At 40.2% G+C, this 27,976-nt stretch overlaps 1 protein-coding gene across 16 annotated transcripts in view; it reads right to left on the bottom strand.

Annotated features, from left to right (window-relative positions):
• Positions 1-1,373: 1,373 nt before the first annotated feature.
• Positions 1,374-27,976, bottom strand: part of tpd52l2b (tpd52 like 2b) — a 33,116-nt gene continuing 6,513 nt past the window's right edge. The window contains exons 4-9 of one of the 16 annotated variants that reach the window (XM_033628288.2): positions 15,055-15,102; positions 12,079-12,180; positions 8,536-8,562; positions 4,409-4,450; positions 3,447-3,495; positions 1,374-2,466 (exon numbers count right to left, since the gene is read on the bottom strand). In XM_033628288.2, the coding sequence (XP_033484179.1) occupies positions 2,380-2,466; positions 3,447-3,495; positions 4,409-4,450; positions 8,536-8,562; positions 12,079-12,180; positions 15,055-15,102 (355 nt within the window). In that variant the 3' untranslated portion in view covers positions 1,374-2,379. Of the gene's footprint in view, positions 2,467-3,416; positions 3,496-4,408; positions 4,454-8,535; positions 8,563-12,078; positions 12,181-15,054; positions 15,103-25,712; positions 25,773-27,976 lie in introns of all 16 variants that reach the window. The other 15 variants (XM_033628280.2, XM_078169750.1, XM_033628282.2 and 12 more) reach the window with 15 other exon arrangements.

Here is a 27,976-nt window from a genome sequence, read left to right as displayed (position 1 = left end):
TTAATGTTCTGCTCGTTTCTTGCTCTGTAACAGAGTTTAAATCTTCCAGGAAAGTTTTGGCATAAATCATTCAACGATTTCAAACGTTAAAAAGGTATATAACTTATATTTACCCTTTTCTACTGCCTCATTGACACACTTGTCCACCCACGACATGTTGAGTCACTGCACTGAAGCTGAGCCAGGACACGAGCAACGTTTTGCAGCTGCAACGGGTGCAAAAAACAAAATTGGCAACGCGAGAGGCAACATTGATCGGCCTTAACAGCAACTCAAGCTTCATTTTGAGACAAATTTTGGCATTTTTTGAAGAAGTTGCCTGTATGTTTTCCAGGAAAATCACTGTAACGTGTTGTCAAACCACCAGAGGCAATGTTGCCTTTGTATCAGCAACTTCAACAAAATAAAAAGAGAGAAAAGTGATGGTGCTGCACAGCTCTGTGCTCTCAGGTTTACTGTCACTGTTTGTAAGAGCTTCTGTTTTTAAGAGCAACAGTGATTTGGTACAAAGTGTGTTAGTTTGGCCTCATGCAGCGTGTGTCTGATCAGGGCGCTTAGTGTGTGTTAACAGGAGTGCATTCGTGTGTGCATTAAGGGTTTTTTTTTGTTGGCAACTTTTCTGCTACGGCAGCGACATGTTTTCTTGACACATTCTGTGGCCCGTTGGACTCTAAATATTTTAACGCTAACTGCCTTTCCTTCAATCAACCAGTCTGTACAACTCAACAAAAGAAAAAGAAGAACATAAACGGAGAAAATCTTTTCTACCAGCTAAATTATAACAACAGGTGAACTATTAAAGTGAGTAAGGCCGATAGAGAAGCGTTGACATTCACCAGGTAGTGTACACAGCAAAGCATCGTCTCACATTGAGTTCTGTGTGTTAACGACAGGAAGGGAGCCGCAGTCGCACCAGGAAGAAGAAACACAGTCAAAGTGGTTTCAAAGCGTTTTAAATCTTGAGGTTTTAGTTTGACTTGCAAATGGCGGCGTCAACGTGCTGAGATCAAACACACCTGCAGTTTTTTTACAATGAAAACCAGTTTGATTATGTTGCTTCTCGTCTGCCTGGCGCCCAGACGGGTACCAGACGACTGCAGCTCATTAATGAGTCAGTTTCACAAACGTATTTCGACCACGACAGACTTCAAACAGAAATAAACTCCTGACAGACAATAAGTCACGTCTGTGAAACTGACTCATCACATTTAAGTTTGTTTCGCCTCCCCTGCTTATTCTCAAACCTCCCAACCTGATCACTACCGTTCGGCAGCATCAGTGACAATATATTTATTCATATATATTTATACATATTGATAAAAGTTATGTAAAAACATTATGCAAAGCAGTGTAAAATAGTTTGTAATACAAAATGGTTTAAGGTTTTTTTTCCTGTTTTTACATCCTGGGTGTGTTTTTTGTTTTAAGGGTGTTACACGAGACCTCGGTCTTCTTTGCGCGGTCGGTATGGTACAACTGAGATGAGATATGCACATGCATGTAGCAGTAGAAGGTCTAAAGAGAGGCGAGATGTACTGGATCCCCCGCCCGCCCTGCCCACCCCCCCACCAGTCAAACCACTGACCTCTAACCTGCGAGTGAAGCCTGTGTCGAGCCTCCGCAGAGCTGTGGAGAACTCTACAAGTTTGAGAAGAAGGTGGGGTTGCTGTGGTGACGTGCTCACAGTGTGAATGAGTGATTTAAGTACGTGATAGAAGTTGGAAACACGAAGAGAGAAACAGTAGCGGTATAAATCACCATCTCATGCCCGTTAAATGCTCCTCCACCATCCGTCTGCAGATATTCTGGCTCCTAAACTCTGAGTTGGGCCCAAAAATCCGCCTGCAGAGCTTTGTTTGATGCATCACTGCAGCGATATCTGAACAAACCCCAAACCATGGAATTAAATGTGAAGTTTCTCGTTTAGTTTAAAAGCCTGACGTCTTAATTTAGCCTTTATTTGCTGACACAGTAAGAACCTGCGCAGGAGTTATTTGGACTAACGGAGGGGTGGGGTCTAACTGGGGAGGACGTGGCGATGTAACAAAGCAAGGTCTGTAATTTATTCAGGTTTAGGCATCAACAAAACATTTTCCTTTTCCCTCGACAGCGTGGCAGAGGAGTGGAGGCCGTGGGACCAGCAGCGATGGGAAAGCTCGTCCCACCTCAAACCCACGAGTCCTTCACCTCCGCCTGTCTGCGTCTACAGACCTTGGGGCAAAGTGAGTGGCAGCGAGTCGGTGAGGTGGAGGGTCAAAGGTTCGGGGCTGACTCTGCGATGTGAGGTGATAACAGTACAGTCTCAGGTCGTGAGGAAGGTGGCAGCAAGGAGGAGGAGGAGGAGGAGGAGGAGGAAGAGGAGGAGGAGGGGGGATGCATTCAGAAAGGCGGGTTCTCCTGAGTGGGGGTGGTGTCAGTGGGGGAGCTGACGGCCTCGCTGTTTCCTTTGGGGCCGACAACCTTATACTGAGGAGACAAGAGAGACACAGGAAGTAGAGCAGAGTGTTATTGATCGTTAGCGTTAATATGTTGACTCATCACAGGTTTACAGGGAGAAAAACACTTTAGTCATATTCAGATGGGACGAGTATCACCAGGGCACGTCATGTGATTTAGAAATTACGCTGCCAGAATTTTCATTTTTAATCACCAATACAGCATCCGTAATTCTAGTGTTGGAACGAGAGCCGAGAAGAGGTGCAGAGAAGACAGAAGACCATGAGAGCAGCTGCTGTGTGGCCATGAACACGGCCCCCGGTGGACAGAGGCCCCTGAATGGGTACGTCCCGTCTCACTGCCAGTACTGACAGTATCCAGCAGAGCACCAGCAGAGGATACATGAATGTGTTATTTAAAACTTTCAACTCAGTGAATCCTAACTAAACAAAGATGGCTTACAGTAGTGGTTTAACATTTCTTTAAAATAGATATTCTTTCAGCCAAGCAGCCCCTGAACAGCACCAAACACTTGGTAAACACACAACGTCAATGTGAACATGATTGTGTTTGTCGGCACTTTGGCAGTTATGATTGCAATGAAAATACTGAAAATAAAATGTTTACGTTTACTGAACTTATGTTTCATTGAACCTATTATCATTATTATTATTATCATCATCTTGGCAATTATGCATGACTTGTATTTTTAAAATTAACATTTTAAAAAAAATCTCACATATCCTCTGCAGTACCCTCGAGGTACAGGTACGCGGCTTTAAGGAACAATGGCTCATAGAATAAACATCTTATGTTGTTTACTGATGATACAGGTTCATTTACCAAAACCAAGAACCTTTACATTTATTATGACATTTTGTAACACATATATTTTTGAGGCGAGAGGACCGCCGTGGCAAACTGTTGGTTAAACACTGAATCTTACACTTACATATACAAAGAAATCGTATTTAACGTACGTCATTGTGGCCTACAGGTGCGTTCCTCACCTTCAGGTTCCCCACTTTGTCCTCAAACGACTTGAAGGTCGCAGAGTTCCTGCAGAACATAGACGTGATGTTACATTCACAAAAATAGACATGTTAACATTACATGCAGTGATGTCAGGGTAATTAAGAAGGCAGGTTAACTGTAAACTCGGCAATAAACTTGAAACCTCATAAAAACATACGACAGAAAACAAAATAAACGACATTTTCTAAACTGTTAATTTTTATGTACATCTTTATGTTGTGTCAGACTTTATTTACTAGACTTGCAATCAAAAGTTTAACTGCTCATAAACTAGGTAATCACATTAAAAAGACTTATGATTATTTAGTTGTTTCATGTTCCACTGCAGCCGTATTAATCCTACACTGTCTAACACTGACACATGTTTATAATATGATAGAATATAATTTCATTAAACATGTTAATGTGACATCAACTGAGGAACACAGGGACACGGAAACAGAACCTTTCTGAATTATACAATAAATACAGAAAACAACACACAAGTTAATTCACCATTTCACAGCATCTCACCATGTTCAACACATCAAAATCAAAAACAAAAAACATTCTCATGCCGTCTCAGGCTGGTAAAGATTTCATTATTTTAGGTATTTTCTTGCCAGTTAGTGTTTGACCGGCTACAAATGAATAAGAAAGTTGTAACTTGATCAATAAGCTGAGTCGACGAGATATAACGACCTGCTAGATTCTATTTAAACTCCTCATCGATTTAAGGTTGAGTGAAAAGGATTAAAAAACTGAAGTAAGAGGACAGTTCACTCAGTCTTTTTCCAACCTTTACTCAAACTAAAAGATCTCACAGTTTAAAAATCTCTCAGAAAGAAAACCAGCAGTAACACAGAGTCACAGTGATGCAGGTAAAGGTAACGTATGTGTTACACAGACAGTTAATAATACAAAGCAGAACAGAGAGCAGGTTTGTGTGTTACTTTACCTCATGGCCGGCATACTTATCGAGTGGCGAATGGAATAGTTGCTACTTTGTAAGCGTTAAAGAGAGGAGACAGAAGTGCAGGTGTTAAAGCAAGCAAGCAGTGGCACACACAGACACACACAGACACACAGACACACACACACACAGACACACACACACACACACTCACACTCACACTCACAATCACAATATAATGCAGTGAATACACCAGTTAAAGTGCTGTTGGTGATTAGGTGCCCTTGACACATTAGCTTCATTTCTCATTCACATGTATTCAAACAGTAAAACCTAATTTAACAGCAGACAAAGAAATGTCCTTGGTACACTGTCAAAACTTCAGAAAGAAAACACTGTTGGAAATACTTTATTTTATGGGTCCAAAGGTTTCCTATAAATTACAAAAAAAGAATGAATTTATCAAGTTTATGAACTGAAGTTTAGAGGCAGTGTTCAGCTGTTACAGCTGCAGACTCTTTTAGTCAGGTCGGCTGAAGACACAAAAATATAAGATTTGTTTACAGGTAAGTACAACCTCTATTCCAAAAATATTGGGATGCTGTGTTTAACATAAATAAAAACAGAATGCAATGATTTGTAATTCTTTTTTTAAAAACCTGAATTCAGTTGAATACAGTACAAGATATTTAACGTTCACACTGATAAATTTAATGTTTTTTTGCAATATACAGTCATTCTGAATTTGATGCTGCAACACGTTCCTGCTTCTCTTAATATCAAATAAATTTCACTTAACATGTTCAATACTTGTTTCCTGTGTCAGTCCACTTCATTGCACGTAATTTTTATGTCTTGAAATGTTATTTCTTTATCAGAGCAGTTTCTGGTAGGGGTGGGAATGTGGGAATCACCAGAGGTTCCATGATGCGATATCAGGATACTGGAGTCACGATATAATATTATTGCTATTTTAAATATGTTGCAATATGCTGAGTATTGCCATAAAATTAATTGCGATGAATTACCTTTTTTCAACTGTAAATTATGTCCTCAGAAGAAAACTTTGTCAACATCAACTGTTTTATCTAATAAGATAAAGTTTTCAGTGTGTTCATCTCACCTCAGCCATTGTTTGTAGCACCATTCTCGGAACCCATCGGCTGTATTCGGCATCTGACTTCCGGCAGACGGCGATACAGCCTCTGGGGGCAGAACCCCAATTTTTTGGCATTCCGGTTTGATTTGGGCGGAGGAGGCAAATTTCTGTTTCCGTTTATATATATACATATAAGTAAATATGCTGAACCATTGCGATGGATTCAGAGTTTGCAGTGACGCCAATTATGTTCCGCCTCGTTAGTTCACCGCACGGACCATTTAACCTGGCAACAACTGCAGTCGGCTCAAACGTGATTGGTCAATATCACGCGGACTACAAACAGCCTACAACCGGAAACCAGGGGCCTGTATCACGAAGCAGGATTAATGTCTTAGCGAGGTAACTTCAGGGTTAACCCTGGGTTTTCGGTCTCACGAAGCCGGTTCAGTTCTTATCGGGGTAGATCACCATGGTAACTTACTCTGAACGGCTATCCTGCTCCGGAGCAGGGTAAGTTCAGGGTTGAATCTGATCCTATAAACAGCACCACCCACTGGCCAATCAGCTGTTTGGAAAAAAAATGACTCCGCTGACAGAAATGCAGCCCAGTCATGACGGGAAGTTTAATTAATTTGATTGATTTTGATTTGAAAGTTTATTTTGAACATTAAAAAAGAAAAGAAAGCAACAACAACAGACAATGAAAAGATTGTTCAAAAAGGAGTGGAAAGAAGTCGAACTTTCATCCCACCCCTTCATAAGAAAGAAACTGATCATTTGCGGACACTTAATAGCACCATTAATTAGTGCCAACATTTTGTTTTGTTGGAGGAAATGATCCCTGTTAAAGATAATGGGCCTAACTGACAGCTTTGCTGCTGGAAATGTGGAAAGTAGCCTGTCACGTCTACACTTGGTGTTTGAGGGATTTTCCTTTATGTTTTTTAAAGAGGGAGACTAGGTATATTTTTGCGCAGCTGTTAATTTCTAACACAGCTCAATATCAGGATGATTTTATTCAGACTATCAATTTGGTGTTGATATGATTTAATTGTGGCGTCAGCTTTAAGCTTTATTGTAGCATATATAACGTTATGACAAAGAAGACCAGTTTATCAGACGCAATGATGTTAGATGATAATTGTAATACACGCAATTCATCTGCGCAGCATTGATTTCATGGGATTCAAGGGTGTGATCAGTGTCAGATGTACAGGCACAGGTACTGTAGCTACTTGAACCAGTGATGAGTAATTTAACCTACACATCATTTTATTTGCTACCTTGTTCTGTCTTGATTTTTCCCTCTCTCCTCCTCTATTTCTTCTTTCCTCACCCGTTTTTTTTTCTTCTCTATCATGTGATTTCATTGATGTTCTGACAGGGGAATTTCTTTGATAAGCTTTTAGTGGCTTCTAACCTCTCCGGCACTTTTCTTTTTTTAATCCTGTAAATTTTATACTGTTTTTAACATTATGTGCAAATAAACAAATCTAAACTAAAACTAAACATTATTCATCCCGTTATGTGTTGCCACGCATGTTTCCTCCTCCTGCAGCTGCCACGGTGTTGGCCTTTTGTTTAATGTTGCTTTTCTCCTCCTCATATTTTAGTAGAATTAATCTCTGATCCTCACATGAGAAATACTTTTTTTTCTCCTCACATACAGCGCTCTGTGAGGACGCTCAGTGGCGCTCAGTGACGCTGCGCTTCTAGCATGATTGTGATTGGTCCACTGCGTGCGCGTTCACGGCTTTTGATAAAGCAACCCTGGGTTGAGTTACCGAGTTGATATCCAGCGTCGTGATACCGATTATCCTGATTGCCATTGTTAGGGTTAGTCAACCCAGGATAGGTCTGGGTAACCCAGGAAAGGTTGATCTCGCTTCGTGATACAGGCCCCAGGGCTCTTCCGCTCTTCTTCTGAAGATCTCCGGGGTTTTATAACACATTTTATTTACTGACTGTCCGAATATGTCTTTTATTGTGTGTTGTGTTGTTTTGTAGGCTACTGTCTGTTCTTACTGTATTTATTTTATTGAGCTATGAGATACTCTGAATTTCCCTGAGGGGATGAATAAAGTATCTATCTATCTATCTATCTATCTTCACTGAATGCAGAGTCTGTATATAGAGACTTTGTAGCAGTAAAATGTCTCTAGTGGACAGAAAAAGAAATTGATTACATTTTCTAGTAGGCTACTTATTTGTAATATTAATAAATTATATAATAATTAACAAAATCTATACTTGACACTGTGTGATGATATGATATTGCCACACAAAAACACTGTGATACTAACTCCTAATGTCTCGTCTAAATTTCACGTGAAAAGCTGCACTGGAAACGTTTAGTGACAAAAGTGTGGTGTTTTGAACACTTGTTTCCCTCACTGTATGGCGGTAAGAATTTTCAAATTAATGCATTCGGTTTTTATTTATGTTTTACACAGTTTTTTTGGAATTGGGATTGTATATAATAATCATCATATCATATCAGTTTTATTACATCAAATCTTCCAATTATAAACAAATTGTGAATGACTATGTTGTTAAGTTTACATAAAATAAATTCTTCTGTAAATCTAACTAATTAAACTCATAACTGCCTCAGACCAAAACTAGATTACCATTTCCAGGAAAATCTCTGGGGAAATTAACCAAAAATGTACGATGAAACGTTACAGAATTTGTATAAAATAAAGTGTTACCACAATAAAATACATTTCAGTCTTCTTTTTTGAAGCACAATGTGACCCAGGAGACTTCACTCAAACTTTACATTTAAGTGTTAATCATTAATACCATAATAAAATGTTATGTATAATGATAAGAAATCAAAAATCCCTTCAAAGGTTGACATGCTACAGTAAGCAGATATGTAGTGGGTAAAAAAACACATTCAGGAAATCTAAATCAATAAAATAATCGAGGATAATAAAGCAGTTTAGAAAAAGCAAGAGTTAAAAGAATCAATAGAGAAAATGGCAGAGCTTAACCTCTATGATGAGCAAATTTCATTTTGTGTGATTAAACTCTTGGCTGTTCTAAGCAGACATGTTAGTCTTACCTAAAGGAATTAGAGAAAGGTAGAGCTCTGCAGGTCAAACCAAGGCAGCGATTAAAAACAAGAAGGAGAGAGAGCGTGAGCCAAAAGCAGCAGCAGCAGCAGCAGCAGCAGCAGCAGCAGCAGCAGCAGCAGCAGCAGCAGCATCAGGACACAAACACAAACCAACAACAGTCAACAGGGACGACACAGGAGAGACAGAGCAGAGTTATCAGCAGGGGAGTCAGGATGAGGAGGGGAGTCAGAGCAGGGACGTGTTTGCTGTGTCACTAAGGACACTGAGGTCATGTTCACTCCATGTTCACACAATATTCACACTGGACATGGAAGCAGCCTGATACGACAATTGTTTCGCCTGGCTGTTCAAACCAGAAGCACATTTCTCTGCACTAGTCAGCGAGCGATTCTGCTGCTCTGATCTTTTCTAATCATACGTAAAGCTTTCTGTGTGTCTGCTCATCTCTCTCACTCATTGTTTAGACCCAACTGAGAAATTTGTGAATTATTATTGTAAACATGAGATGCATATTCTATAACTTCTAAGAATCAGATCATTTATATCACATATGTATAGTTTACAAAAGATTATCAGTGTGTTTTGTTCAGACTGTGTGATTTTAGAAATTAAGAACTGAATCCAGGCAACATTTAGGAGGTGCTTACTTAGTGGATGGCACTACACCTCTCTCTTCACATTGGCCCACCATGACTGCACCATGAAACATCACAGTGTATATCAGCCTCCTCCATCACAGAGTTTGTCTGGTTCTGAATCGCAACTTGACAGTGCAACTGTTTTGTTTGTTTGGCGAAATGATAGACCTCTATTTCTCATGCTTCAGCATTGGAAAGCTGTGTCAAGAGCTTAGCTACATAGTTAATGATGCCTATGTCGTTACCACAGCAACCCATGCAGATCTGATCACTTGCACCTGCACTTTCCCTTTAGTTATGTTTTATTACTCTAATTAACTACAGCTGTTTCTTCTTTGCTGACAAAACTTTAATACTTTCCGCTGTTTGTCACATTAAAAGTCAGGCTTTAATGTGAAATTTCTGGAGGAAGTGTTCATGTAATTCATAGTAGCTTGACAATACTCAGAGGAACAAGGTAACAGTGAAACCTCTGACACGACTGTGTTGTTGTGTTGTTTGGAAATGGACATTACACTGAGTTTATCAAGAAAACAGATAAACTAGGAGGACATTTTGAGTTTGCAATAACGGGGGAAATCAGGAATAAAGGCCTGTTTCTGTCCCAAATAAAGGCCTGGATCTCTCTGACACTGAGGTAATACGTGGCACTATTTGAGATTTTAAGGGAATTCAAAGCACAGACATCTTATCCTTAATATTTTGTTTCAGTTTGAGCTGAATGAATTCGCAGCTCCAGTACTGTGTGTTCACCCATTCTCACTTCCACAGTAATTGTGTGAACCAACAAGTGTAGCTGAAGCAACATGTTTCAGAAGCACATCCTGCAATGAAAACATATCTAAGAACAAAACAGGGACATTCAGAATAATACAAATTAAATATGAGAGTACAGCTGTTGCAGCTGCAGAGGAAACACTGTGGAGAAATTAATGAATACATGCAACATGCAGGGGCGAACATTACAAACACATGAAGAGTAAACCAGATCAAAACTAATGAAATATATTGGTTACTGTGTGAGAAGCCAGTGAACAAAGAGGGCACACACACATTCATCAGCACACTCAGACAGCTATGTATTGCTTCCTCACACACGCCCTTGCATATAGAGCAAATATGAATGTGGGTGGTGAAATGGAAACATTAAAATAATTGCAGAAGGTTGTGTAAGTCAACACGGCGCCAGCAGAGATGTTAGATGTGAAGGAGGCGGAGATGAGTGTGTCTTCACTGAGTCTATTTGTTTTTCTATAGCTAATGTTTTCTCTCTCTCATCCATCAATCACACTTTATGAAGCGTTGCTTTGTCGCTCAACTTGAAAGGTAAGATCAGAATTTGAAGCTAAATGAAAACACTACAAAGTGTGATTTCAGGGTAAAAGAGTCGTCGATATTACAGGGATGGTCCAACAATTTTAAAACAAACCAAGTTTCCTGAAGATGCAATTTTGCGTTCAAGAGACTCAAATTAAAATTTAGCATCTGGGATTTCACTTTAAGGATGTACCAGTGGACTTTACTTTGACTGATGTCAAAACATGTACGTCTCTTAAAGACAGATTAAAAACAAATTAAATCATGTTGAATCACCCCATGAGTTAGTAAAATACACTTTTAGGCAATAACGGTGTTAATTAAAAAAAAATAATAATAATAATAATGATAATAAATGTAACTTCGCAGCACTACTAGTTAAGACTAGAGGAGAGAAGTGGCACAAGAAGGTGATCACAGACGAGCATGTTGAGACAAATTCAGTGCTACAAGAAAAACAGAGCAGTGGATGGTGTCAAATTAAAATATTCAAGTGGCTTCAAACTCATATTAAATACTTTTATGATAATAAGTACCCCAGTTTCCAACCTTATCCTAATTTTGATCATATTTGAGGCACGAAGTTCACAGTTTCCGTCTTTGTCTCCTCACATCCAGCTACTCTGTTCAAGGTTCCCACACATTTTTACCAATTAATTTTCAAAACTTTTCCATAATATTTTATCCCAATTCCACAATTTAATTTCAGTCGTTATGTCTCTCAAGCCATGTATTATATTTGTACACTGATAAACACGCACTTCCCAGGTAAAACTGCTGCCACATGTTAACTTTACTAGACTTCCTGCCATCAACTAGCTGCGTACGCCAATGTGTATCACATGTTACAAGTGATGTTTCAAAGGTCAGGAAGTTCAGCACTAGATTTTAAATCAGTAGGAACATGTTCCACATAATGTTAGACATGTTTTGGGATTTTTCTGAACATATTCTTAAACAATACCCAAAACAATGTAAATTCAAAGCTTTTCCAAAGCATTCTGCAGACTCCAAACCATTTCTAGGCCTGGAAAACTGTTTTTATAATTTCATAAATTTCATTACAGTGGGAACTCTGTCTGTTATCTCTTCATTTGAAGATGAATGGACACAGCTGAATTTACTGCTCTGGTTTTCTCTTTTCCATCTCATCACCATTAAAAAAAAATACATCCTCCATTTTACCAGAGTCACCCAGTCTATCTTTATCATTCCATTCATGATGTTTTTAGTTTTACTGACTAAATACTGGTTAAGGATGCATCTGTGCTAAAGGCAGACAGTGATCAGACATCTGAATAAGGTGTTAACGATGTTTATTCAGGTTTCTGAAGTGAGGATATTGTGTTTCCACACTCAAACACACATGGGATACTCCCAAGAAAATTATGTAGACTATATTATCTTGCTAAGTTCAAAGCTCCATCTGCTTTACCCTGCTGTCACAGAATAAATATGGATCTGTTGTTTGATATTCTAAGTTTGGGATCTTTTTGTTTCAACACTGTTTAGTCTGCTCGTTTGTTCTTGTAGCCTACTTAGAGTGTCAGCCATTTTGGCTCTGTGTCATCGTACCTCATGTCGCCCAGTTTCTTGCTGAGGGTCGTGCCCACTGTGGTGAGAGCTGCACTGGTCTTCTGTCCCGCCTGGAGGAGAGTCTCCTGAGTCTTCTTGTATCTGCAGAGAGGAGAGAGAAAGAGGAGGAGGAGGTGGGATGGATGGATGAATGGATTGAAGGTGGGAACAGGAGAATGGAAAGAGAACAATGGAGAAAAGAAAGTAGGGAATGAGAGAGTAGGACAGATGGTTGGATTGGAATGAAAAGAAGATGTGGGACGGCGAAAATAGACGGAGAAGAAAGAAAAAGGACAGAACAGGAGAGGTGGGCCGAGAGAAAATGGGAGGAGGATGGGAAGAGGAGTGAAAAGACCACGGACAGCAAGGAGAAAAACAAGGCAGATGGATGGAGAGGGGAGGGATTGGAGGGTGGAAAAGACAAAGGTAAATTAGACCAAACCATTTGACCACAGCAAACATGAGCACAAAAGCTTACAGTGATTTAAGTTACTGCTCCATCCCACGAATAAACTAGTGCAGTGTTCACTAGCCCGATGGTTAGTATTCACAAAGAAATACAGTCAAAGGAATTTAGGCCACAGCAAGCGTCAAAAGGCTGGTGTATCATAAACTAGCCACCAGCCTCCTGTTTACCTGTTCTGTTTGCTTTTTAAATGCTTTTTTTAAATCCACATTTGTCTGAATTTGAAAGCTTACGATAACTTACAAAACAAACAGAAGAGAGATTTCTTTTTTCAGCATCTAGCGTTTCCAAGAAGAGTTAGTCAATTTCAGGTTTTTCTCCAGGAACGCCCCCAAGTACAGAAGCACACAGACAGAAACCCATCAGTATTAATGGCAGATATGATTCAGCATGTCGTACAGCAGCCAAAGGCCGGGGATGGTGAGCGTCTGTTTATTTCAGTGCAGTGGAAGAGAGAGCATGATGGCAAAATCAAACACTCAGGCTGACAGACCCATCACTTAGGGTGTGGTTACACAGAGTGGTGCAGGAATGAGGCTTTAAATGAGGAAATGAGTTAGCAGTTTTATCACCTCCGGTTCCTTCGTATTGATGTCAGTGGGTTCTCTGAATGGGTTTTTGATTAGAGGCTTGAAATATGTTTACACAAGCTTAGGTATTTTCACGTTTTGATCTACAGAATAAAATCCGTCAGTAAATACCACACTTGTGAATTTTGAAGCGGTCTTCAAAAAGATGGTTGCTAACAGGTGGCTAACTGAGACTACAGAGCGTCATCACACCGAACATGGTTTTACAGCTTCATCGTGCTCACGACATTGAAGTCATGCAACCATGGTGTAGTTCGTTTATCGCCTAATGTCAGCTTTTTACTTCTGGCGATTGCATTTACGCTTCACAAATCATAAAAGTGGTTAATCTGTGAAGATTATCTTGCAGAACGAAACATGTACGTGTCATAAACTTTTGTTTGCCACAAAGCTTATTTTCTGCAATAATCCAAAATGCAATGGAAACATCCCAGTGACTTTTTGTTGACAGAAACAGGGCAATGATAATTTCTAGGTTGGCCTAAAAAAAAAGATCCCTGCAGCAATCTATGCCAAGTATCACAATACAAAAGCGCTGGGCGATCGTTTCTATTTTACATATCGACCGATCGTGGTTACTCCAGGGGGCTGCAGGAGTAGGAAGGGTTGGGGGAAACATGCCAGTTACTGCGTTAAAGTTTTTGTCTGGCTGCCATTCGGAGACCCCTCAGTTGACTGAGATTGATTCAAGTCAAGGAGTCCTTTTTTTGTGTGTGTGTGCATCTGGGCACATTTTGGTCCCCAAATTTTGCGTGAGCACTGTTGACTTTCACACTACTCAGGGAGCTGCAGACATGATGCATCGACACAGAGGAGGAGAAACTTTCCACTGTAAGGCTCCCAGATAACTTTATCTTGTCTCTTCTGCTCAGAAGTAGTAAATTCACAGCTCACAGCAACTTATTACGAAACAGTCTCTGGCTTTTGTTGGATATCTAGTGTAGGCAAAAAATGTTGCACAGTTTCGATCGGTCGTTAGCTTGTTTACTATATTACATAAATGCCATGGTCTGAAAAAAGTCTGAATGTTCCACTGAGTGTGTTTCAAACTATATATGGGACAAAAAAAGAATTGTTGAATATTCCTATTAAACAGCCAAATCTGATTCGATAATTCTGAGTCAGGTACAGTAAGAGTGTGAATATTTTATTTCAAATATTTAAACATTAAAACATATTTGATAGTGGAGGAAATGGACTGGGATTAAGAAGGTCTGAAGGTGTGGTCAAACTACACCTGCTAACGTGCACACACACATACACACACAGATACAAACACAAATAAGCTCATACATACAAACGCTCAGAAATATGCACATCAACACCCACTCAAACAAAAAGCTACAATAAACACTTTCACTGGCTGTAAGCACACACACATCAAACATGAACACACATATCTTGGGTAAAAGCCAACATCGTGATCAGCTGATCCACGCAAACACACATCAGGTCTCAGTGGCAGATGGTTCACAGAGGATGAGCAAACACAATTTTGGAGATTATCTGGATGTGGCTGAGTACCAACACACACACATAACTGTGTCTGTCCACACTGACAAAACACTTACTGAAGTATATACTGTACTATGACATCATTTCAGCGATGTGCATTCAATATCTGGATGATCCAGTTCTTATAACACCAAAATAAATACGAAATGTAAAACTGTTTGAAGCAAGTTTGGAGGTCTTGCAACATAAAGCAGAGAAACTTTCCTGAGTACAACAGCCACTGACACACGAACACCCTCACCATCACAAGAGCAAAAGGAGAACAGAAGAAAAATGATGGATGGTTGAAATAGACAAGAAGCTAGAAGAAGAAAAACTCCCCAAAAAATCAAAGCAAACTTAAAGAAACCTTAACTTATATACAAAAACAAAACAACAACACAAAAGAGGAAGGGGTCAACTCACACTTCAGAGTGGGTAATGTCATCCAAAGTGGCTGAGGCAGACAGATATCTGAAGACACAACAGCAGGATAATGATACAGGGGAAGAGACATGCACTCACATTACAGTACAGTAGAGCACAATAGAGTTCAGTAGAATCATAGAGTTACACTTCCAACTTCAACACCGACTCAAACACCAAAACATTTCCATGTGAATCATGAAGGTTATTCACATGTGAACACAGTTTGTGAAGGTTTATCTTCACAAGAAACGCACAGGAGAAATGACAGCATTAACAATATAACACAACACAATGTAAAATCATAGCAAAACAACCATTTCTTTGTCTCCTCCATATATTTAATAATGAAAATAAGACAAGAAAATGATCATCTGGCATCTGATATTTTGCCACAGAATGGGAAGAACTACTTAAATAGAAATTTAAGTGGTCAGTTAATATAACATTTCATTTTGTACTGCAAAATACTGAATATGATCAACACACATTGAGGTCAACGGGATGGGAAACGGTTTACATTCGATAAAAGAGCATTTGTTAATCAAAACTTCAAGACAATACTATTGCCTTATGGAGCCAGCACACATTTAGATTTATTTTAACTGTTTAAAATTAAATGAACAATACTTTAAAATGTAGATGCTATAACCTATCCATATTACTTGACTATCTGTGTAACTGCTCCGATGATATCAGATTTTTTTCCACTGTAGAAGACCAATAATAACACGTTGTTTCTTAAAGGTGCTCTAAACACCAACACACCTCTGCAACATGTGACTCAATCAACTACATGTGCAGGACGAATCGGGCGCTTGTAAAGACAAAGTTTAGGAGCTGAAGCATCAGTGAGTTTGAGAGCAAGGTGGATAAAACAAGGTCGTTTTTCAATAACCACTTAACCATAAAACAATTTGTACACAGTAGCTGCCAGTAAAAATTGACTTTGTGCAGTAGATTTCTGACTCACTTGCCAGATTAGGGAAGAACAAAACAAACAAAAACATTAACTGTGAACCCTGGACAATGCAAGAGGTCACACGGAAGTGAAGCTTTGTTTTAAGGTGTGACGAGCCAAAAAAGATGGGGAACCACTGATCTATATCATATCTGGCAGTATTGTGTAACTGTAATCACATTACCTCTTCCAATAAGTTCTTGGCTACACTTCTGTGGCTGCTGCTGTTCAGCTGACCAGATGAAAACTACACTGCTGTGCTATTTTTTTTTTTTTAGCAAAAATATGCTACAGTGTACTAAAGTAAAACCAAGTAGCAACCTGCAGGAGTGAAAAACAAAACCAATGTGGAAGAGCCAAAAACTGCATTTCCTCTATTGGCCCCTCATGTTACAATGCCCAACTTTACAAGAGAAACTAACATGTTCACAACCTGATAAAAACGTTGTTGGTCTCTATATCTGTATTCCCCATTCATGAAAACAATACAGGTGGTGGATTTTTATATAACTCAACCTTTCAAATGTTATTAAGGCTTAAAATTGTGCATAATTAAGGGCGTGGTCAACTGTCAGTTGTCAAGTCACCACAGCGACAAGGTTGATGAGGTAATCTAACTGTGGCATAACCCCAGATTCACAGAGCATGGGCGTAGCCATAGCAGTCGCTATCTCAGTGTGTTTTCAGTAAAACAAAGTTAACTGTAAAGTTTTGGTCGCCTAAAAAAGTTCAGCATTTGGTTGCACTATAAGACCCTCTGAGTAGTTGGATGTTCAGTTTTTCCAGTGAATACATTTTGTATTAATGCTTTAAAGCCTGTTTTTGGCTCTTTCCTCTTGGCACAGAATCCACGGACTGTTGTGGACAAGGTGAAATATCTTGGTCACATCATCAGGGATGACCTGTGTGATGATGATGATATACAGCGACAGTACTGTAAGTTGTATGCACAAGCAAATATGTTGGCACGTAAATTTTATATGTGTTCGGACAATGTTAAAATTGCTTTGTTTAAAGCCTGTTGTACTCCACTGCATATTGCCCACTTGTGGTGCAGTTACAGTAAGGCTAAATTCAACAAACTTCGGGTGGCATATAATGATGCACTGCGAATCCTGTTGAAGCTCCCTAGATGGACGAGTGCCAGTCAGTTGCTTGTACACAGCAATGTTCCCACCTTGGATGCTCTTCTTAGGAATTTTATGTGTGGCTGATTATTGTTACTGTTTCTTGTAGTTGTGTGTTTTTATGGACCGAACTGAGTCTGAAATAAAGATTGATTTTGATTGATTGATTTTTTTGGCTAGCAAAAGTTTGCATTAGAATTATCAGAATTAACTACCCAGTAATAAGTTCTCTCATCTCAAAGTCAATGGGTTTTAGGTTAGATGCCTGAAATAAGGTCTGTGGTTAATATAAGCTTCACAGACTTCCATGTTTTGTTCTAAAACATAAAATACATCATTAAATACCCACAGAGCTTATTTCCGGCAATAATCCAAAATCCAATGGAAAAATCCCCGGGGGTTTTGACGAAGGAACTGGGGTGACACTAACTTCCATGTCAGCCAAAAGAAAAACATCATCCCTAGAGCACTCTATTACAGTCGCTTCTAGATCCAAAAACCCAAGATGGCGACGGTCAAAATGCCAAACTCCAGGCTTTAACATTGGAGTCCGCCATCCAATGGGTGATGTCACAGTGGCTACGTCCATTATTATTATACTGTAAGTGAATAAAACCTGCGTTAGTGTCTATGAAGGAAAACTATTTTGCACTGTGCAGGTGCACAGAAACTACAGACACAGATGAGAGTAGATGGGCTATTTAATGGAGATACTCTATTTAAATCTATCTATCTAAATTTACTAAATTACTGTAAAACCTACAAAGCAACTGAAAAAACACTTCCAGTTCAAACTGGTTAAATAAAATGGTGATAAAGAAAACACGTCAGACTTTAAATGAGACCAAAGGAAATGCTGCCCAACACTACAACTGATATCACCATTTATAGAGACATGTTAGATACCAATGACAAGGATTGGTATGACTTTTAAAGAGTATCCCATATTTCAATTTTTCATTATTTAAACCAATCTTAATAAATGATTTGGGAGAGCAATACTTAGGTACATAGATGGATCACATTTTCTTAGTAACTTTACTTATTTAGATGAAAAACGCCTCTCACAAACTAAACACCACATTTGCTTGTACCAGTTTGCTACAAGTCACTGTGTGCAGCTGATTGTGTGTCTACGTCAGTGTGGTAAGAGCAGTTGGTCAATCCATTTTCTACAGGAAGCAGTGAGGGCAAAAGGATGCAGGCGCACACTGTTAGTGGAAAAGCTGGAAAACTTGATGCCGTGGTGTGGACAACAGTCCCATAGTAACTTTCAACAGGTTAAGAGCACGACCTATTCATGATTAGCAACAAAGCGAGCTTAATCACACACACTCAGAGTCCTGCCTGCACCGTTTCTGGAAAAAGAGAGGAAGTGTGTTTGTGCTGAGTGTTCTGTAAAACAATAGCAGAGCAGATATGAAAGCAGAGCCAAGTCAAAACAAGAATGACAGGAGATCTAAATTTATATTCATCTGGTGGAGGCTTTGAACACCGGTGGTCATGAGACTCCTGATCCAAACACTCACTTAACACAGCGAAGAGAGTTAACAGCTTAAATATTCTTTGTATGTTTAGTGACTGCACACACAGCTATATACGACTGTTAAGAAGTTTATAACCTCCTGTAGTGCTGGAGATGAACTGGTTCATCCAGTATACCGGTTTTTTAGTTCCCATATGTTATGAATTTTCCACCACACCGATGCATAGCTGAACACCTGATGCACCTCTTCAACAGGCAGCAAAGTATTTTATAGAGTTCACCGCGAGGAGAACCATGGAGTGCAGAGTCTCTTGAGAAGGGAGCCTTATTAACTGCGCACCCTTCTTACAAATGGTTAACTCTACAACACAACAATTAATAACCCACAACTACGTCTCCAACAAGGCAAGACACCATGATACACAACAGAGTGTGACACAAAACATTTGTGACACCATTAAATGTACACTTACATAAATACACCATTAAACAGCATGCAGGGTACAGCTTGCTAGCTTGCCAGTTAGCATAACAGCCTGTTAACAGCTGGGAGAAGCTCTGTCAGTACTGTACATGCAAGAGCAGAGAAGAGAGATGGAGGATAAAGGGAGAGACCAGAGAGGCACCAGAGGATTATGTGCACCAGAGAGGGGCTGTGTCTGCTGTTTGGAAGCTTTTTTGGTTAAAAAAAACAAAAAAAAAAACAGACTTGCATGCATCAGAGGAGAAAAGGCACTTCAAAGACGTCACGGTAGAGCCTACTAGTAACGCTAGGCTTCAGCTGCGTTTTCCAGACTGAGATAAAATAAGATCCAAAATAAGATAATCAAAATCAACCCCTTTCCTTTAGAGTGGTGCACTTTTACCCCTCACTAAAAGCCCAAACTCAGTCTCAGCCAGACTGTGACGTGTTTAGTTCACCTGGAGCCATAATGATAGACAGAGAGCCTGTGGTCGATGAGTAATCATGTTAAAATTGTGATCATAATTTTTGCCATAATGGATCAGCCCCATTAACAGGAGGCTGCTCTCCCTGTAGACAGCTCTGCTGCTAACAAGGCCAGTCTCTACATCCTGACCCACATTAGCACAATGCTGCTTACTGTACAGCACAGTGACTTCATACACACCAGCGTTGTCACATTACACTGTCTGTCTATACACACTTCAATGTGTGACTGCTGTACTTGTTTCACAGCAGAGAATACGTCCAATAGAAACAGGGTTTTTGTCTCCTTTACATTTCAATGTTTCTTTGTCTCTTCTGTCTTTGTCAAGGATTTATTTTCAGAAGCAGAATTAACAAGCTGATGCACTAAAATTTACCAAACAATGTAGAGTGTAAAGTCAGAAGCTCCTTTTACACAGCCTGCTCAAGGCGGGAATATCGTGCTGTTATGCCTCCTCACTGTACTGTAAATAAGGCACAATCAAGGAATGGTGGGACAGAATAGTCTCGCGGTTAAACTACCACAGGAAGTTGTAACAGAGCCGAAACGGCGTTTGTATAAACCGGACAGCTGGCAGGACGTGTTAAGCTTGCGACCCAATGCCTGAGGTTAAAAAAGCAGATGGTAGCAGTTAGTGGCTAACTCAAAGAAGAAGCGCGTCTGAAAATGTTCGCAAATTGGGGAAACAATGAGATTGGTGAGTTGTTTACTCTCTGAGCAGAGGACGAGATCGGCTGCCATGTAACAGAAACCCTTTTACATTGCCAGATTTTCGGCAAATGTTGGGCCGTTTTGCCGGCAAGCTGCGAGCGTTTAGACACACAGAGCCGGATTGGCGAGTTGATCCGGGGTGCCTAATTTTCCACTTCGTAGGGTAGTCATATTTGCGAAACCCTTTTGGTTTAAAAACGACCGAGGTGGCCTTCCGCCACGGGAGGGGCTGTTGATGACACCGCACGTGTGACCCACTGGCAGTGGATAAACAGGAAACAGCTGATAGCAGGAATTAGCGAGCAGCTAGTAGCAAGAGGGAAACACAAACCTGACAGACACTACAGTTAAGATGAGCAACTGAGGAGACAAGGAATTGCGCGCCCTCCTTGTCCTCGCAAACGAAGAGGCCATTAATCGTCAAGTGACGGGAACGGTGAAGAACGGGCCGACTTATGAGAGAATCGCCGAAGGACTGACCAGCCGTGGCTTCCCTCCCACGTCACTGTTTACGTCACACGCTGAGCTACACATTTTGTTACTTGCTCACGCCCCCCATTGCCCCGAAAAAGGCTCTTTCTGTATAAACAAAAGTAGGTAGGCGGCATTTTGCTGCACTCCCCGATTTTGTCTTTATACTGCCAATGCTGAAAAAAGACTGATTGGGCTTTCCTGCAAATTTGCACAATTCCTGTTTAAAAAGGGCTAGAGACAGTAAATGATTGTTACTGCCATGTTATGCCATTGTTTTTGTTTACAAAGCGCTGCTGATACATATGTTATATGTCACACTAGAGGCTGACGCTGTTGTGTTAAATGTCATCACACCTCTTTTGATTCTGTGATGCTGGCATGCTGTCTGAAATCACACACCGGAGCAGAATGATGCCACGGTCGTTTGGTTTCGTATAAAAATGCAAAGGAGGCATAAAGCATATAGCACAATCTTTGTGTTCAAAGGGCCAGAGTGTCATATTTGTGGAAAATACAAAGGGAACAACACTGCTAGGTGAAATACACACATGGTTATAGGAAAGGTGTTGAGATTTACTTTCTCTTTCCTCTAATATTTTGTGTGAAAAAAGCTGATTTTTATTGTCATTCTGATAGAGCACACTTAATTGAACTGAAAATAGCGTATAAAGCCGACTGACTCTCTCCACCCACTCCAATTTTCATAGCAACCCACTCAGTCTTTGTGCCTCAACGTATTCATAATTCATAACCCATTTGTATCTTTGTTTAGTTCAGTTTGTGTGCACCTCACAGCCCATCTTTCTCTCTCTCTCTGCACATCATGTGACCAAGCAAAACACCATCTCTCTTTCTTCCCCTCTCCTCCCTCCCTCCTTCCCTTGCTCACATTCCTTTCCTCTCCTCCCACTTGTTACTGCAGCAGCAAGCCTGAGCTGCCCGTCTGGTCGCCAGGCACGACCAGGGCGCATGCATACGTGAGTGTGTGTGTAAGAGATACAGACACACTTTTCCTGCACTGTACTTGGTATTGTGTGTGAGTTGGGCTGAACCAAGAATAATGCAGCAGCCTGCTTGTGTTTCTGCTGTTGCAGACATATATTTCTAATGATCCACAGTAATCCTGGCGGTGTGAGCGAACACATAACTGAAGGACAAAGAGTGTGAGAGATGTGTGAGCAGACATGAATGTCCATTTCCAAGTGCAGAAGCAAATCAAACACTACAAACCTAAGACCAGTGCACCTGCTGCTGTTTGTGAAGACATGTGTGTGTGTGTGTGTGTGTGTGTGTGTGTAAGAATTCAAGAACAGTGTCAGCATCCTCACCCTGTCAGGTTGGGCTAACTAGCCGAGTGAGTTTGCCAATCCAGTTCATATCGGATGCAGCCACGTGGAAAATTTCATTAGCTTCAGACCTCACGGCAGCAGCAGCAGAAAACTCACTGATTTCATGTTTTTTCTTGCCGACTACAAAGTCTGGATTCTTTCAGAAGCAGAACATAAGCTTCACCTCAAACCGACTGCTGAGGAAATTTAGCCAAGTCAGACAGTTCACTAAAAGGTCAGAAACACATGGGGAATTATGTTCTCCTTTTCCTGATGCAAGTCAAAAGTCTGTCTCTGGTTATGGAGAAAATTTTCTTTGTGTACTTGATGCAAACTTGTAACCTCACAGCATTAATAAAACAACCATGAGCGTAGCAAGGCACGGGGCCTTTCCATGACTGTGATCAGGGGCCCACTGTCTCATAATGTGTCTATGATCATAGTTAATTACTACTGGGCAACAGCTGAACAGTTGTTAGGATATCATTACATCACTGCTGTGTTTCCATTGTGTGCCAATTGATTTTATTTAGCTAACCAGCCCTCAGGCTGAAATCATTATGTAATGGGCAAACATTACCAGAGTGTGGCTAAATGGAGTCTGATTTTCAACACATAAATGGTCAATTTGTACCATCTAGTTGAACAAGACCATCACGATAACTGTTGAGGACGGTTGTAGCCTTGCTAGACTGGCTGCCAGACAAGCTTAATAACCATCTAGTGGCATTACTATACTATAACCCTGACTTTTACCTCTAAACCTCTGTGCACGAAAATCCTCAAGTGTGATTTTCTCTTTGCAGATGCAGAATCAGACACAGCTGTGTCAGTATCAGCCTGGCCACTGGTAGGCTGTCACGATAAGACTTGACAAAGGCCCTGTGCCAAAACGTTGTCCTAAATAAAATTCCTTTTTTACTTGGAGCTGAGTGTGTGGCGTTCCCTCTTTTTTCCAAGTTTCGCCAGCACCTCAACAAAACAATCTGCGGTGTGTGTTACTTTGCTCCTACCTAGGCTCTCACGAAAATCACCTCATCGACTTATCGTACCATATACAGACATGACCTTGATCATTTTGCTGACCTCAATGTTGCCTGTTGTGTTAATATGTCTGTTTTTTTACGTAAGAATGTCACCAATATTTTAACATGATGCCAGAACAAACAGCAGGAGTTTCCCATACAATACTTGGGTGCAGCAATTCTCCTTTTTTGTCTCTCCACCTGTCTACTTGCTCAAGCCTGATGGAAAATGAACAACACTATAAAGAAGACAAAGCGCAACATTAGCTTACCGCTAGCCTACAGCTGCACTTCTGGAGTGGAAGAGGAACAGTCCTTATAGCTTGTCAACCCCTTGCAATGAGGCAATAAGTCTGTCATATGTAGTTTTACCCTCCAAAAACTTCATCCTCCACTTCTTAAATCCACAAGCAAACCGCTTAGCTTCCAGTCCGTCCATCCCCGGGAGCCGGCTGCAGCAAACTGGTGCTATTCCGGAAGTAACTGTAGTGTTCCTGTAGCTTTACATGGCTTGTCTCCACAAAAGGCATTGTTTGGTTTTGATTTGTTGGCCAAATTTTGTATTCAGCCCCAAACAAGTAATTTTGGGCTACTCGACACTATAATTTTCTGTATACTTTTTTGTATTAACAGGTGTTAATTACAGGGCTCTCACACATTTTAACGGACAGAATTTCGAAGCTTCTGCATGACCTTTCAAGAACCCAAAATTGTTTTTTTCCCTTGCTCCACTTGCTTTCTAACACATCAGCTTCAAACTCCATTCAAACATGATTTAGCTAAGGCGGTATGCGTGAAAGGAGAGATGGAACGTGGGGAGAAAATTAAGAAACTTAGGTGACGATAAACACAACCTTGTGACACATCAACGCATATTAGAGCTATATTACATCATTAGCTCCAGAAAATAAAATGTGCCATCATGTTACATTACGTTAAGTTATCCACGGAAGATTACTACAACAATTTCATGATACACAATAAAATCCTGTGATTGTTTTCTCAAAACTTTCAATACATTTTACTAATTCCATGACTCTTCCAGGCCTGGAAAATGTGACTGGAAAATTTCATGGCTTTTCCAGGTTTTCCATGAACGTGGGAACCCTGTAATTACTTAACAATATATATTTTAATACAGATTTTTTAATATTTGAATCCCAATGTCTGAATATTCTTAAGAATTAAAAGTTAATTTCGCTTTGACAGGGTGTACTTGCATTATTATTCTATTATATTATTACATCAGTTGCATTAAATGCTCTCAAAATTACAAGAATGTAGTTAATCGCACTCATTTCTGGGACAGTATATCAACAACAAAAGTATTTGGCACAGTGGTTCCCAACTGGTCCAGATTTTCCCTCAGTCATAAGTTCAGGGTCCACACAGTGTGATACATTCGATGTCATACTTGGGTTTGGCCATCTCTGTCAAGCAGGAAACAGCACATCAAAACAAAAGCTCTGTGCCAGAAATTCACTGTACTTAAAAGGAAAGTGTTTTTTATAAACTTGTAAACATGTTTGAAAGTCACTTGCAGCCCATTCAGAGTGGACCCACGACACACTTTTGGACCACGACCCACCAGTTGGGGACCACTGATTTAGCAGACAGGCCTTGCCACTGGTAGAAATAAAAAGAACGGAGGAAGCGTTTGAGAAAGCTGGAAACATGGAAGAATTTGGAGAGGAAGTAGAGAGGAGGACGTGTGTCATCACTTCTAAGTGGAGGAAGAGAGGACACCTGACCTCTGAGAGAGGAAGTACAAACAGACGAATAATACTGATAAGAGGGAGGCAGCGATGGAAAACTGAAGAGGATGAAAGACAACTAACAGATAATGATAAATGTATGGTAAAAGAAAGTACCATACATTAGTCCTCTAGATCTACTTCTGTCAGCCCTGACTTCCATATAAGAAATCGTGCCATGTCTCAGCCTACAGCATCTCCTTAAAAAGTCTGATTATCAAACACCAAAAGGTGAGTCACAGGCCACACTGGACAAACACAGACTCTGGTGAATCAGTTATGTAACTCTTGTTGCAGTAGTTAAAACACAGACACACACTAAATCCCACTTCAGTGCTACAAGTCTAGCCACACATGCAACCGGCTCCGACAACAGCAGGAGTACTGATCCAAAATTTATCACAGTAGGTTCCTCAGACCCCGAAAAGCTCCTCAACAAAGTCAGACTTTCTAACAAACTACATGCAAATCTATCATCTGTGAAAACGCACCTGAGACATGATTTCATTTACCAGAAATACAGAACTTTAAGCTCAATCACACCAGAAACAGAAACTATTTCTCCACTAAAGTTGAGCAGATTAACACACAATCATTTGGAAACATTCCTTCAGAGCATCTCACTCAACACAAGCAACAAACAGACTACAGATATCCGTTTGTCCTCCGAACAGACACACAGTTAAACACCAACTGTTGAAATGTAAGTGTTGTCAAACATAGTTAGAAGGTGAGAACGGAGACACATAGAGAGTGAGCAAAAGTCAGAGCGTGAGAGAGCAAACAACACAGAATCTCAGACATCATCCAGTGAGCGAACAGCAAACAGTGCACGGACTCACAACTCCAAGCTGGTAACTCTTTCATTCCACTCGCCCAGTTTCTCAGAGGTTCTCACATAGCTAGAAACAGAGACATGAGGGTGTTACACTGTAGAGGTTCAGCAAGGACTCAAAGCAAGCATACTCAAAGAGGAAACCTTAAGCAACAACTGACCAAACATTATATTAATGTAAATAATTATATGACTGTCCTGTAGAGAACTCTGCTTTTCTTGTCATCATTAGATAAGGTCAAAATGCAGTCTGTCAGGGATTTATGAACACAATCATGAAAGTCACACTCTGGAAAAAGTCAGTTTTTTAAGCCTGTGTTCCCTGAGAACAAAAATATTTTAGCATCTTATTCACTAAGAAATTAGTATAAATCAAGCTGCACGTCAATCACAATGTCCCAATGTTACAAGTGAGCAGCTGTGTTTATCATTTATCACAAACTCCGTGCTTCACCTTTATGGATGATTCATCGAGGACGCCACGCTGAAGCCTTAAATGCAACAATCTCAGATCTGATGTGACATTCAAGGATTAAATTTCTCTCCCTTGTTTGTCAGACTTGCTTCAACAACTTGTGTGTTCTCCAGCAACAAAAGCAACATTAAATCTGCAAATGTTAAACTGTGACAGGTAAGTTTTCAGTTTTGAGTTGGATCAGTAGCGTCCAACAAAGTAAAGTGTACTGTAAATACACAGATGTTGATATTAGTTTTGATGCCAGCAGGTCAAACCTTTTCTCTGTCCACTGTTGGGTTCTGCAGTTTGTTCAAAAAGCATTTCCACTGTAATATTTTGTGCATTTTGTTGGTGTATACACAGGGATGTTTGTGACTGCGATATGAAAGTGTTAGCTTTTAAAAAATACCACACCAAAGTATCTTAAAACTCTTAAATACCCATTTAATTTGCATGACCACTAAATTAAATGTAAAACATAATCGATTATTTACCCTAAAGAAAATGTCAACATAAATAAAATAAAGGGTTAAAGAGGCAACAGATAGCATCTTTTCCTTAATATATCATTATGAAATTAATGTGGGCTGCACAGGGTAGTGGCCACAGTAAAATCAGACTATCAGCGTTTACATAGGTTACTTAGTGGCTTTGCAATAAGCTTCTGACACTGGTGCCAAAATTTCGCAAAAAAAATAAATAAAAATAAAAAAAATAAAAAATCTGCTTTACGGCAGGAAACACGTCACGTATTGCGAAATTGGTCGATCAGCCAATCAGGGACTGGAGCTGGAGGAGTTGGGCATGAGATAGTTGAGTCACGAGCACAATGGCAGAGGGACAAAGTTTGGAGACAAGTGAAAAACGGCCTAGCAAAAGAAAAGGAGCTCCTCTGTGTGAGGAGGCAAAGAAGAGCAAAAAGGAGAGTGATAAAAGAAGAGGAAAAACAAGAGTAAACCTCAGTCAGGTGTTCAAGAGATGGAGGGAGCTCCGTGACCAAAGAGGCTTCAAAACCCATGTCCAGCTAGCAGCATCACAAATCGCCGCAACCAGGGAGCGGGTAGCGAGTGTTGGTCGGCTGACATCCTGGTTGCCATTCTACGGCAGCCCATTGGACAGTGATAACCCCCTCCCTTCCTTCTGTTCTCTTCTCACGGAGTTAGTTACGCCCAGCTAAGTGAACACTGGACTTTGTTTCCCATTCAATTTGAGCTCCAACCGGCCGCATGGTTTCCATACGGTAGCGTTTATTCTAGAATGGAGACTGTTTACATGTGCATATTGGTATAATTCCACTGTGTCTACTGTTGTTTGTACTGATACTGTACATATTGGTATCATTTACTGTGAGCTGTTTGTACTGGTACTGTGCATTCTGCTATAATTATTTGCATTACTATTTGTTTTTTCTTCAGATAAATCTGATAATTGTTGCTCTGTCTCTTCACTCATTTATTTAGTAGTGTCCACACACCTTCTCATTCTACATATACATAGAGGTATACTGGTGGCTTTACAGCCTACAGTTTATTTAATTTAGAGTCTAATAGAGTCATGTTATTGATTATCTCTGATCCCCACGGTCAATTTGGTCGTTGCGACAGTACGACGCAACACCACTGACGCTAGGTGGCGCCAAGCTAAAAAAAAAAACGAATTCTATCTGTTGCCTCTTTAAGAGACGATTTATGAATCCCTGTTGACAGATACACGCTGTCATCTTCATAATGAGCCCAGATGCAGCGCAGTAATTATCTCTTTTTTCCTGCAAATACTCAATAATTAGTTTCAGCAGTATCATTTACCAGAAGAGT

Source organism: Epinephelus lanceolatus, chromosome 8 (assembly GCF_041903045.1).
Source record: "Epinephelus lanceolatus isolate andai-2023 chromosome 8, ASM4190304v1, whole genome shotgun sequence".
Taxonomy (NCBI): Eukaryota; Metazoa; Chordata; class Actinopteri; order Perciformes; family Serranidae; genus Epinephelus; species Epinephelus lanceolatus.
This window is presented reverse-complemented; position numbering and strand designations above follow the sequence as displayed.